Source organism: Entelurus aequoreus, linkage group LG17 (assembly GCF_033978785.1).
Source record: "Entelurus aequoreus isolate RoL-2023_Sb linkage group LG17, RoL_Eaeq_v1.1, whole genome shotgun sequence".
Classification (NCBI taxonomy): domain Eukaryota; kingdom Metazoa; phylum Chordata; class Actinopteri; order Syngnathiformes; family Syngnathidae; genus Entelurus; species Entelurus aequoreus.
In genome coordinates this window covers 23,504,240-23,519,098 of record NC_084747.1, presented here as the reverse complement: position 1 = coordinate 23,519,098, position 14,859 = coordinate 23,504,240, and the positions used below count along the sequence as shown (strand labels likewise).

At 35.0% G+C, this 14,859-nt stretch overlaps 1 protein-coding gene across 2 annotated transcripts in view; it reads right to left on the bottom strand.

The window, feature by feature from the left end:
- Positions 1-1,987: 1,987 nt before the first annotated feature.
- The window catches only part of LOC133632715 (sorting nexin-2-like), a 32,776-nt gene continuing 19,904 nt past the window's right edge, over positions 1,988-14,859 (bottom strand). For both annotated transcript variants that reach the window (XM_062025320.1, XM_062025321.1), the window contains exons 13-15: positions 6,195-6,275; positions 5,297-5,368; positions 1,988-2,446 (exon numbers count right to left, since the gene is read on the bottom strand). In XM_062025320.1, the coding sequence (XP_061881304.1) occupies positions 2,396-2,446; positions 5,297-5,368; positions 6,195-6,275 (204 nt within the window). In that variant the 3' untranslated portion in view covers positions 1,988-2,395. The remainder of the gene's footprint in view (positions 2,447-5,296; positions 5,369-6,194; positions 6,276-14,859) is intronic.

Here is a 14,859-nt window from a genome sequence, read left to right as displayed (position 1 = left end):
AAAGCGCTATATAAATATAATTCACTTCACATGTTTTTTGGGATAAGGTAAACACTTGTTCAGTATTTTAACATAAAAGTGTTTGATTGTGAGGCATTAAAAGCCACAAAATGCAACGGGTCCATCAGACCCACAAACACTGGCTGAGTAACAACAATATGAACACCACACAAGGGTTAAGGGATCTGGATTGAGCTGTTATGTGGCTGTTGGCTTTGGGTTTAGCTATTTTACGGGTGCAGAAGGTTAGATAGTGGTCGCTAAGACCACAGATCATGACCCCACTATTTTCTTATGTTAGGCCGGTCTGATGTGAGAATGAGATCTATGGTTGATTGGGTGGAATCACACACCCTTGTAGGTAGTGTTATTAGTTGGGAGAGACTGTGCCGATTACAAAGCTTGCTGTAAAATTTGAAGACAGGCGCATCTCTGCGTTGAATATCTGTGTTCAGATCTCCAGTTATAATTTTCTCCACGTTGTCTACACCAGCCAAGCACTCCTCGAGAGCACCATAGAAATCACTGATTAGGGGGTCTATAAACAGTCCCTATTAGTACCAGCTTAGCGTTTTTAAATTTGATTTCCGCCCACACAGATTCAAGGTTATTGTGGTTAAGATCAGTGCGAGTTATCTATTTTATATCCTGGTGAATATACATACAAACACCCGTACTAATAGTACATGCTAACATTGACCTTTTTATACTTAGTAGTATAGTACAGTACTATACTACTAAGTATAAAAAGGTCAATGTTAGCATGTACTATACTAGGAAGCATGAAAAGGTCAATGTTAGCATGTACTAAGCCTAAGTTGTAACAAAAGAATGAAGAAGTGAAAAATGATGATAAAACATTCTTTAATTGTCATTTTTCAAAACTAAACATAAAAAAAATATTTTCATGATTGGCAAACATAAAAAAAATTATTATAGTTCAAAGTTGGAATCAAATCAAATGAAAAATCATTCAAATGTCCTTCATTTCAATCACCTCACACATAGCTAGCTGCTTGTTAGCCTAGCACTTCTTTTCAAGAGAGAAAAAGTGCACAAAGAAGTGGAAGTACAACTAAAAGTAGAACTAAAAGTAGAACTAAAAGTAAAACTAAAAGTAAAACTAAAAGTAGAACTAAAAGTAAAACTAAAAGTAGGACTAAAAGTAAAACTAAAAGTAAAACTAAAAGTAGAACTAAAAGTAAAACTAAAAGTAGGACTAAAAGTTGTACTAAAAGTAGGACTAAAAGTTGTACTAAAAGTAGGACTAAAAGTAAAACTAAAAGTAGAACTAAAAGTAAAACTAAAAGTAGAAGTAAAAGTAGGACTAAAAGTAAAACTAAAAGTAAAACTAAAAGTAGAACTAAAAGTAAAACTAAAAGTGGAACTAAAAGTAAAACTAAAAGTAGAACTAAAAGTAGAACTAAAAGTAAAACTAAAAGTAGAACTAAAAGTAAAACTAAAAGTGGAACTAAAAGTAAAACTAAAAGTAGAACTAAAAGTAGAACTAAAAGTAGAACTAAAAGTAAAACTAAAAGTAGAACAAAAAGTAAAACTAAAAGTAGGACTAAAAGTTAAACTAACAGTAGAACTAAAAGTAAAACTAAAAGTAGAACTAAAAGTAGGACTAAAAGTTAAACTAAAAGTAGAACTAAAAGTAAAACTAAAAGTAGAACTAAAAGTCAAACTAAAAGTAAAACTAAAAGTGGAACTAAAAGTAGAACTAAAAGTAGAACTAAAAGTAAAACTAAAAGTGGAACTAAAAGTAAAACTAAAAGTAGAACTAAAAGTAAAACTAAAAGTAGAACTAAAAGTAGGACTAAAAGTTAAACTAAAAGTAGAACTAAAAGTAAAACTAAAAGTAGAACTAAAAGTAGGACTAAAAGTTAAACTAAAAGTAGAACTAAAAGTAAAACTAAAAGTAGAACTAAAAGTAAAACTAAAAGTAGAACTAAAAGTAAAACTAAAAGTAAAACTAAAAGTGGAACTAAAAGTAAAACTAAAAGTAGAACTAAAAGTAGAACTAAAAGTAAAACTAAAAGTACAACTAAAAGTAAAACTAAAAGTAAAACTAAAAGTGGAACTAAAAGTAAAACTAAAAGTAGAACTAAAAGTAGAACTAAAAGTAAAACTTAAAGTAAAACTAAAAGTAGAAAAAGTAAAAGAAGAGCTAACAGAGTGTTAGCATGTCATGCTAGCAGCAATGATTCTAACGCTCGCTAGTTAGCATTCTCCAAGTGGGCTAGCATGCTAGCTTTACAATGATGTCATCAGTGGGCGGGGCCTTCTCCACCTTGGTCAGGTGACAGGAATCAAAGGGCGGCCATCTTGTGAGCAGGAAGAAGAGGCCGACAGGAAGTGCTGAAGTGCCCAGGTGCATTGTGGGTCGCTGTGTTTAAGAGATGGCCTTGGCTTCTGGTAAGAAGGCCTCCCAGTATTTGATGACCTGTACGACGTTTGTGTCATCAACTACTTTCTAGTCACCTGTGTAATTTATTACTTGTTGTTGTACTCTATTACTTGTTGTTGTACTCTATTACCTGTACTTGTACTCTATTACCTGTTGTTGTACTCTATTACCTGTAGTTGTACTGTATTAATTGTTGTTGCACTTTATTACTTGTTGTTGTACTTTATTACTTGTTGTTGTACTGTATTACCTGTAGTTGTACTGTATTACCTGTTGTTGTACTTTATTACTTGTTGTTGTACTCTATTACTTGTTGTTGTACTGTATTACCTGTTGTACTGTATTACCTGTTGTTGTACTCTATTACTTGTTGTTGTACTCTATTACCTGTAGTTGTACTGTATTACCTGTTGTTGTACTCTATTACTTGTTGTTGTACTCTATTACCTGTAATTGTACTGTGTTAACTGTTTTTGTACTGTATTACTTGTTGTTGTACTGTATTACCTGTTGTTGTGTACTGTATTACCTGTTGTTGTACTCTATTACCTGATGTTGTACTGTATTACTTGTTGTTGTACTCTATTACCTGTTGTTGTACTCTATTACCTGTTGTTGTACTCTATTACCTGTAGTTGTACTCAATTACTTGTTGTTGTACTCTATTACCTGTAGTTGTACTGTGTTAACTGTTTTTGTACTGTACTACTTGTTGTTGTACTGTACTACTTGTTGTTGTACTGTATTACCTGTTGTTGTGTACTGTATTACCTGTTGTTGTACTCTATTACCTGTTGTTGTACTCTATTACTTGTTGTTGTACTCTATTACCTGTTGTTGTACTCTATTACCTGTAGTTGTACTCAATTACTTGTTGTTGTACTCTATTACCTGTAGTTGTACTGTATTAATTGTTGTTGTACTTTATTACTTGTTGTTGTACTTTATTACTTGTTGTTGTACTCTATTACCTGTAGTTGTACTGTATTACCTGTTGTTGTACTTTATTACTTGTTGTTGTACTCTATTACTTGTTGTTGTACTGTATTACCTGTTGTACTGTATTACCTGTTGTTGTACTCTATTACTTGTTGTTGTACTCTATTACTTGTTGTTGTACTCTATTACCTGCAGTTGTACTGTATTACCTGTTGTTGTACTCTATTACTTGTTGTTGTACTCTATTACCTGTAGTTGTACTGTGTTAACTGTTGTTGTACTCTATTACTTGTTGTTGTACTGTATTACTTATTGTTGTACTCTATTACTTGTTGTAGTATTCTATTACCTAAACGCTAGTTGTACTGTATTACCTGTTGTTGTACTGTATTACTTGTTGTTGTTGTGTGTAATGTATTACTTGTTGTGTGTACTGTATTACTTGTTGTTGTACTCTATTACCTGTTGTTGTACTCTATTACCTGTAGTTGTACTCAATTACTTGTTGTTGTACTCTATTACCTGTAGTTGTACTGTATTAATTGTTGTACTTTATTACTTGTTGTTGTACTTTATTACTTGTTGTTGTACTCTATTACCTGTAGTTGTACTGTATTACCTGTTGTTGTACTTTATTACTTGTTGTTGTACTCTATTACTTGTTGTTGTACTGTATTACCTGTTGTACTGTATTACCTGTTGTTGTACTCTATTACTTGTTGTTGTACTCTATTACTTGTTGTTTTACTCTATTACCTGCAGTTGTACTGTATTACCTGTTGTTGTACTCTATTACTTGTTGTTGTACTCTATTACCTGTAGTTGTACTGTGTTAACTGTTGTTGTACTCTATTACTTGTTGTTGTACTGTATTACTTATTGTTGTACTCTATTACTTGTTGTAGTATTCTATTACCTAAACGCTAGTTGTACTGTATTACCTGTTGTTGTACTGTATTACTTGTTGTTGTTGTGTGTAATGTATTACTTGTTGTGTGTACTGTATTACCTGTTGTTGTACTCTATTACTTGTTGTTGTTGTGTACTGTATTACTTGTTGTTGTTGTGTACTGTATTACTTGTTGTTGTGTGTACTGTATTACTTTTCGTGTGTACTGTATTACTTGTTGTTGTTGTTGTTGTGTGTAATGTATTACTTGTTGTTGTACTGTATTACCTGTTGTTGTACTGTATTACCTGTTGTACTGTATTACTTGTTGTTGTACTGTATTACTTGTTGTTGTACTCTATTACCTGTTGTTGTACTGTATTACCTGTTGTTGTACTGTATTACTTGTTGTTGTGTACTGTATTACTTGTTGTTGTACTTATTTGTTGTTGTTGTGTACTGTATTACTTGTTGTACTGTATTACCTGGTGTTGTACTCTATTACTTGCTGTTGTACTCTATTACTTGTTGTTGTACTCTATTACTTGTGGTTGTTGTTGTGTACTTTATTACCTGTTGTACTGTATTACTTGTTGTTGTACTTTATTACTTGTTGTTGTACTTTATTATATTATATTATACTGTTGTTGTGTGTACTGTATTACCTGTTGTTGTGTGTACTGTATTACCTGTTGTTGTATGTACTGTATTACCTGTTGTTGTGTGTACTGTATTACCTGTTGTTGTGTGTACTGTATTACCTGTTGTTGTGTGTGCTGTATTACCTGTTGTGTGTACTGTATTACTTGTTGTGTGTACTGTATTACTTGTTGTGTGCACTGTATTACCTGTTGTGTGTACTGTATTACCTGTTGTGTGTACTGTATTATTTGTTGTGTGTACTGTATTACCTGTTGTGTGCGCTGTATTACCTGTTGTGTGTGCTGTATTACCTGTTGTGTGTACTGTATTACTTGTTGTGTGTACTGTATTACTTGTTGTGTGTACTGTATTACTTGTTGTGTGCACTGTATTACTTGTTGTGTGTACTGTATTACCTGTTGTTGTGTACTCACGAGGACCTCCAAGTACTTGATGAAGAACTTCTTGAAGTCGTTGACACGTTCCCTCTGCACACACCGTTGTTACTAGGAACTAGGTGACATGTTACTAGGAAGTAGGTGACATGTTACTAGGAACTAGGCGACACGCTACCAGGAACTAAGTGACATGCTACTAGGAACTAGGTGACATGTTACTAGGAACTAGGTGACATGCTACTAGGAAGTAGGTGACATGTTACTAGGAAGTAGGTGACATGCTACTAGGAACTAGGTGACATGTTACTAGGAAGTAGGTGACATGTTACTAGGAAGTAGGTGACATGTTACTAGGAAGTAGGTGACATGCTACTAGGAACTAGGTGACATGTTACTAGGAAGTAGGTGACATGTTACTAGGAAGTAGGTGACATGCTACTAGGAAGTAGGTGACATGTTACCAGGAACTAAGTGACATGCTACTAGGAACTAGGTGACATGTTACTAGGAACTAGGTGACATGCTACTAGGAACTAGGTGACATGTTACTAGGAAGTAGGTGACATGTTACTAGGAAGTAGGTGACATGCTACTAGGAAGTAGGTGACATGTTACCAGGAACTAAGTGACATGCTACTAGGAACTAGGTGACATGTTACTAGGAACTAGGTGACATGCTACTAGGAACTAGGTGACATGTTACTAGGAAGTAGGTGACATGTTACTAGGAAGTAGGTGACATGCTACCAGGAAGTAGGTGACATGTTACTAGGAAGTAGGTGACATGTTACTAGGAAGTAGGTGACATGCTACCAGGAAGTAGGTGACATGTTACTAGGAAGTAGGTGACATGTTACTAGGAAGTAGGTGACATGTTACTAGGAAGTAGGTGACTAATGTGACTAAAGCGCCTCACCTCAAAGCGTCCCACTTCTCGGCGAATACTTCCAGAAATCTTCTCAAAGTCTCGCTCGCCCTGTTGGACTTTCACCTCCAACTGTAGGACCAACACACACTTAGTCATCATCATCATACTAATCATCATCATCATCATCATCATCATCACCTTCATACTAATCATCATCATCATCATCATCATCATCATCACCTTCATACTAATCATCATCATCATCATCATCATCATCACCTTCATACTAATCATCATCATCATCATACTAATCATCATCACCATCATCATCATACTAATCACCATCATCATACTAATCATCGCCATCATCATCATCATACTAATCATCATCATCACCATCATACTAATCATCATCACCATCATCATCATACTAATCATCCTCATCATCATACTAATCACCATCATCACCATCATACTAATCATCATCACCATCATCATCATACTAATCATCACCATCATCATACTAATCATCGCCATCATCATCATCATACTAATCATCATCATCACCATCATACTAATCATCATCACCATCATCATCATACTAATCATCCTCATCATCATACTAATCACCATCATCACCATCATACTAATCATCATCACCATCATCATCATACTAATCACCATCATCATACTAATCATCACCATCATCATCATCATACTAATCATCACCATCATCATCATACTAATCATCACCATCATCATCATCATACTAATCATCACCATCATCATCATACTAATCATCATCATCACCATCATACTAATCATCATCACCATCATCATACTAATAATCATCATCATACTAATCATCATCATCACCATCATACTAATCATCATCACCATCATCATCATACTAATCATCATCCTCATCATCATACTAATCACCATCATCACCATCATACTAATCATCATCACCATCATCATCATACTAATCACCATCACCATCATCATACTAATCATCACCATCATCATCATCATACTAATCATCACCATCATCATACTAATCACCATCATCACCATCATACATCATCACCATCATCATCATACTAATCATCATCATCACCATCATACATCATCACCATCATCATCATACTAATCATCATCATCATACTAATCATCATCACCATCATCATCATACTAATCATCCTCATCATCATACTAATCACCATCATCACCATCATACTAATCATCATCACCATCATCATCATACTAATCATCACCATTATCATCATCATACTAATCATCACCATCATCATACTAATCACCATCATCACCATCATACATCATCACCATCATCATCATACTAATCATCACCATCATCATACTAATCACCATCATCACCATCATACATCATCACCATCATCATCATCATACTAATCATCACCATCATCATACTAATCATCATCATCACCATCATACGTCATCACCATCATCATCATACTAATCATCACCATCATACTAATCATCATCATCATCATCATACTAATCATCCTCATCATCATACTAATCATCATCACCATCATACTAATCACCATCATCATCATACTAATCATCACCATCATCATCATACTAATCATCACCATCATACTAATCATCATCATCATCATCATACTAATCATCCTCATCATCATACTAATCATCATCACCATCATACTAATCACCATCATCATCACACATTGAGTTTGATGAAAAGGCTGCAGTACATCAACAGGCCACTAGGCCACACTTGTATGAATGAATGAATAGTAGTTATTACTAGTAGTCTTTATTAGTACCATGGTAGTTGCAATGAAATACATGTACTTAACTAGTGTGATCATGTTGAACTAGTAGTAGTTATATTAGTAGTCATCATTACTAATAGTCTTTATTAGTACCATGGTAGTTGCAATGAAATACATGTACCTAACTAGTGTGATCATGTTGAACTAGTAGTAGTTACAATAGTAGTCATCATTACTAATAGTCTTTATTAGTACCATAGTAGTTGCTATGAAATACATGTACTTAACTAGTGTGATCATGTTGGACTAGTAGTAGTTATATTAGTAGTCATCATTACTAATAGTCTTTATTAGTACCATGGTAGTTGCAATGAAATACATGTACTTAACTAGTGTGATCATGTTGGACTAGTAGTAGTTATATTAGTAGTCATCATTACTAGTAGTCTTTATTAGTACCATGGTAGTTACAATGAAATACAGGTACTTAACTAGTGTGACAATGGTGAACTAGTAGTAGTTATAATGGCAGTCATCATTACTAGTAGTCTTTATTAGTAGTGTGGTAGTTGCAATGAAATACATGTACTTAAATAGTGCGGTCATGTTGAACTAGTAGTAGTTATAATAGTAGTCATCATTACTAGTAGTCTTTATTAGTACCATGGTAGTTACATTGAAATACATGTACTTAACTAGTGTGACAATGTTGAACTATCCATCCATCCATTTTGTACCGCTTAGTTGTAGTTATAATGGTAGTGATAATTACTAGTAGTCTTTATTAGTAGTGTGGTAGTTGCAATGAAATACATGTACTTAACTAGTGTGACAATGGTGACATTTGTTTGCACTGTGAAGGTCATACGTCATTTGTGTGCACTGTGAAGGTCATATGTCATTTGTGTGCACTGTGAAGGTCATATGTCATTTGTGTGCACTGTGAAGGTCATATGTCATTTGTGTGCACTGTGAAGGTCATATGTCATTTGTTTGCACTGTGAAGGTCATATGTCCTTTGTGTGCACTGTGAAGGTCATTTGTGTGCACTGTGAAGGTCATATGTCATTTGTGTGCACTGTGAAGGTCATATGTCATTTGTTTGCACTGTGAAGGTCATATGTCCTTTGTGTGCACTGTGAAGGTCATATGTCATTTGTGTGCACTGTGAAGGTCATATGTCATTTGTTTGCACTGTGAAGGTCATATGTCCTTTGTGTGCACTGTGAAGGTCATATGTCATTTGTGTGCACTGTGAAGGTCATATGTCATTTGTTTGCACTGTGAAGGTCATATGTCCTTTGTGTGCACTGTGAAGGTCATATGTCATTTGTGTGCACTGTGAAGGTCATGCCATTTGTTTGCACTTTGAAGGTCATATGTCTGTGTGCACTGTGAAGGTCATATGTCATTTGTTTGCACTGTGAAGATCATATGTCATTTGTGTGCACTGTGAAGGTCATATGTCATTTGTGTGCACTGTGAAGGTCATGTCATTTGTGTGCACTGTGAAGGTCATATGTCATTTGTTTGCACTGTGAAGGTCATGTCATTTGTGTGCACTGTGAAGGTCATATGTCATTTGTGTGCACTGTGAAGGTCATGTCATTTGTGTGCACTGTGAAGGTCATATGTCATTTGTGTGCACTGTGAAGGTCATGTCATTTGTGTGCACTGTGAAGGTCATATGTCATTTGTGTGCACTGTGAAGATCATATGTCATTTGTTTGCACTGTGAAGATCATATGTCATTTGTGTGCACTGTGAAGGTCATATGTCATTTGTGTGCACTGTGAAGGTCATGTCATTTGTTTGCACTGTGAAGATCATATGTCATTTGTGTGCACTGTGAAGGTCATATGTCATTTGTGTGCACTGTGAAGGTCATATGTCATTTGTTTGCACTGTGAAGGTCATATGTCCTTTGTGTGCACTGTGAAGGTCATGTCATTTGTGTGCACTGTGAAGATCATATGTCATTTGTGTGCACTGTGAAGGTCATATGTCATTTGTTTGCACTGTGAAGGTCATATGTCCTTTGTGTGCACTGTGAAGGTCATATGTCATTTGTGTGCACTGTGAAGGTCATGCCATTTGTTTGCACTTTGAAGGTCATATGTCTGTGTGCACTGTGAAGGTCATATGTCATTTGTGTGCACTGTGAAGGTCATATGTCATTTGTTTGCACTGTGAAGGTCATATGTCCTTTGTTTGCACTGTGAAGGTCATATGTCCTTTGTGTGCACTGTGAAGGTCATATGTCATTTGTGTGCACTGTGAAGGTCATATGTCATTTGTGTGCACTGTGAAGGTCATATGTCATTTGTTTGCACTGTGAAGGTCATATGTCCTTTGTGTGCACTGTGAAGGTCATATGTCATTTGTGTGCACTGTGAAGGTCATGCCATTTGTTTGCACTTTGAAGGTCATATGTCTGTGTGCACTGTGAAGGTCATATGTCATTTGTGTGCACTGTGAAGGTCATATGTCATTTGTGTGCACTGTGAAGGTCATATGTCATTTGTGTGCACTGTGAAGGTCATATGTCTGCACTTTGAAGGTCATATGTCATTTGTTTACACTGTGAAGGTCATATGTCATTTGTGTGCACTGTGAAGGTCATATGTCAATTGTGTGCACTTTGAAGGTCATATGTAATTTGTTTACACTGTGAAGGTCATATGTCATTTGTGTGCACTGTGAAGGTCATGTCATTTGTGTGCACTGTGAAGGTCATATGTCATTTGTGTGCACTGTGAAGGTCATGTCATTTGTGTGCACTGTGAAGGTCATATGTCAATTGTGTGCACTGTGAAGGTCATATGTCATTTGTGTGCACTGTAAAGGTCATACGTGTGCACTGTGAAGGTCATATGTCATTTGTGTGCACTGTGAAGGTCATATGTGTGCACTGTGAAGGTCATATGTCATTTGTGTGCACTGTGAAGGTCATATGTGTGCACTGTGAAGGTCATATGTCATTTGTGTGCACTGTGAAGGTCATATGTCATTTGTGTGCACTGTGAAGGTCATATGTCATTTGTGTGCACTGTGAAGGTCATATGTCATTTGTTAGCACTGTAAAGGTCATATGTCATTTGTGTGCACTGTGAAGGTCATATGTGTGCACTGTGAAGGTCATATGTCATTTGTGTGCACTGTGAAGGTCATATGTCATTTGTGTGCACTGTGAAGGTCATATGTCATTTGTTAGCACTGTGAAGGTCATATGTCATTTGTGTGCACTGTGAAGGTCATATGTGTGCACTGTGAAGGTCATATGTCATTTTTGTGCACTGTGAAGGTCATATGTCATTTGTGTGCACTGTGAAGGTCATATGTCATTTGTTTACACTGTGAAGGTCATATGTCATTTGTGTGCACTGTGAAGGTCATATGTCATTTGTGTGCACTGTGAAGGTCATATGTCATTTGTGTGCAGTGTGAAGGTCATATGTCATTTGTTAGCACTGTGAAGGTCATATGTCATTTGTGTGCACTGTGAAGGTCATATGTGTGCACTGTGAAGGTCATATGTCATTTGTGTGCACTGTGAAGGTCATATGTCATTTGTGTGCACTGTGAAGGTCATATGTCATTTGTGTGCACTGTGAAGGTCATATGTCATTTGTGTGCACTGTGAAGGTCATATGTCATTTGTGTGCACTGTGAAGGTCATATGTCATTTGTGTGCAGTGTGAAGGTCATATGTCATTTGTTAGCACTGTGAAGGTCATATGTCATTTGTGTGCACTGTGAAGGTCATATGTGTGCACTGTGAAGGTCATATGTCATTTGTGTGCACTGTGAAGGTCATATGTCATTTGTGTGCACTGTGAAGGTCATATGTCATTTGTGTGCACTGTGAAGGTCATATATACAATATTAAAAACCAAGCATTTGCAAGGTTTTTAAGCCCACATACGAACCCTGTAGTTAACAACTAAAATAATGTAGTTACCAACTAGTAAACAACTAAATGAATGTAGTTACCAACTAGTAAACAACTACATTAATGTAGTTAACAACTAGTAAACAATTAAATGCATGTAGTTAACAACTAGTAAACAACTAAATGAATGTAGTTACCAACTAGTAAACAACCAAATGAATGTAGTTAACAAATAGTAAACAACTAAATTAATGTAGTTAACGAGTAAACAACTAAACAAATGTAGTTAACAACTAGTAAACAACTACATGAATGTAGTTAACAACTACATGAATGTAGTTAACAACTAGTAAACAATTAAATGAATGTAGTTCACGAGTAAAAAACTAAACGAATGTAGTTAACAACTAGTAAACAACTACATTCATGTAGTTAACAACTACATGAATGTAGTTAACAACTAGTAAACAACTACATGAATGTAGTTAACAACTATTAAACAACTAAATTAATGTAATTAACAACTACATGAATGTAGTTACCAACTAGTAAACAACTACATGAATGTAGTTACCAACTAGTAAACAACTATATGAATGTAGTTACCAACTACTAAACAACTACATGAATGTAGTTACCAACTAGTAAACAACTAAATGAATGTAGTTAACAACTAGTAAACAACTAAATGATGTAGTTAACTAGTAAACAATTAAATGAATGTGCTTAACTAGTAAACAACTAAATGAATGTAGTTAACAACTAGTAAACAAACTAAATGAATGTAGTTACCAACTACTAAACAACCAAATGAATGTAGTTAACCACTACTAAACAACTAAATTAATGCATTTAACAACTAGTAAACAACTAAATTAATGTAGTTAACAACTAGTAAACAACAAAATTATGTAGTTAACTAGTAAACAATTAAATGAATGTAGTTAACAACTAGTAAACAACTACATGAATGTAGTTAACAACTAGTGAACAACTAAATGAATGTAGTTAACAACTAGTAAACAACAACATGAATGTAGTTAACAACTAAATTAATTTAGGTAACAACTAGTAAACAATGACATGAATGTAGCTAACAACTAAATGAATGTAGGTAACAACTAGTAAACAATGACATGAATGTAGTTAACAACTAAATGAATGTAGGTAACAACTAGTAAACAACGACATGAATGTAGTTAACAACAATTAAACAACTAAATGAATATGTTGTTTGGTGACATGAAATAATGTCAACATGATGATGATGAAGGCCTACCTCTTGTATCTCCTGGAGCAGAAGGCATGATGGGAAATATGTATTAATATAACAATCACTAAAAGCAGGATGGGAATATTTAGTCAAATGTATAAAACATTAAAAGCACTATGACAAATATTTTGGACAGTTAGTAATACAGTCTAATGTTTTAATTAGCGGAAAAAAAATCATTTATGAATGCATTTTAGGCAACAGGAAGTCAGGCACATGCGCACATGGCGGACCAACTACACAGACTTTGCTCCAGAAATGTCCCCTCGGAGTAAACGGAGTCAAGCACTTGGTTTAACCTCATTTCCTTCGCTTCCCGTCGTGTGTTTAAGAGACGCTGCTGTGTTTAGATGGAGACAGGTGTGGACAATATTGTCCCCACACTAAAAGTATACAGAAAACTATTTGATGTTTTGCAGCAGGTGATGTGTTGTCACAACTTGTTTCCTCCTCCTTTATTTAACTGTATCAGTGTTCAAATAACATCAATACTAGCTCAAATGTTTCGTTACCTCATCCAACTGAACGCAGGCTGCGAAAATTGTGTATTCGATGTGAGAGGTGTCACTCCTCTTTATTTTTGTTTGCCAAACTGTTGTACTGAACCAAGAGAAGAACAAAGCTTGTTTATTAGACTTCATCTTCATTAGCCAAACACCATCTTTTTTTTTTTTTACATTACTTGTGTTTTTTTCATGTCACAAAGGTATTACTTCAAAAGCCATTCATGTGACACATCATTTTGTTAATGTCTTATTGTGTAAAGTTCATTCCTATTTGACATATTTCTGCTCAAACTCTTAATGGATCTGTCCTGATACATCATCTACATATAAATGTGAATGTATTTAAGTGTTCAACTTCAGCCTAGACCCTTTCGCTCTTCAACATTTTCTATTTATGAATATACAACTGTTTGTTTATGTAAAACTGGGGAGCAGTGAGCAGCAGCGGTGGCCGCGCTCTGGAATTATTTTGGTGATTTAACCCCCAATTCCATCAAATTCAAATAAATGACATGAAATGTTATTTATCAGGAATGAATGTCTTGTAGATGTGTGGCCCCCAGGGGGCGGTGTGGCTAAACTGTCAAATAGCATTATTTTTGCTTGCTAGTTGACTGTGATCAACATCAAATAAATAACACAACAATAGTCATGCATATGAATGATGTCACATGACTGTGATCAACATCAAATAACAACAATAGTCATGCATATGAATGATGTCACATGACTGTGATCAACATCAAATAACAACAATAGTCATGCATATGAATGATGTCACATGACTGTGATCAACATCAAATAACAACAATAGTCATGCATATGAATGATGTCACATGACTGTGATCAACATCAAATAACAACAATAGTCATGCATATGAATGATGTCACATGACTGTGATCAACATCAAATAACAACAATAGTCATGCATATGAATGATGTCACATGACTGTGATCAACATCAAATAACAACAATAGTCATGCATATGAATGATGTCACATGACTGTGATCAACATCAAATAACAACAATAGTCATGCATATGAATGATGTCACATGACTGTGATCAACATCAAATAACAACAATAGTCATGCATATGAATGATGTCACATAACTGTGATCAACATCAAATAACAACAATAGTCATGCATATGAATGATGTCACATGACTGTGATCAACATCAAATAACAACAATAGTCATGCATATGAATGATGTCACATGACTGTGATCAACATCAAATAACAACAATAGTCATGCA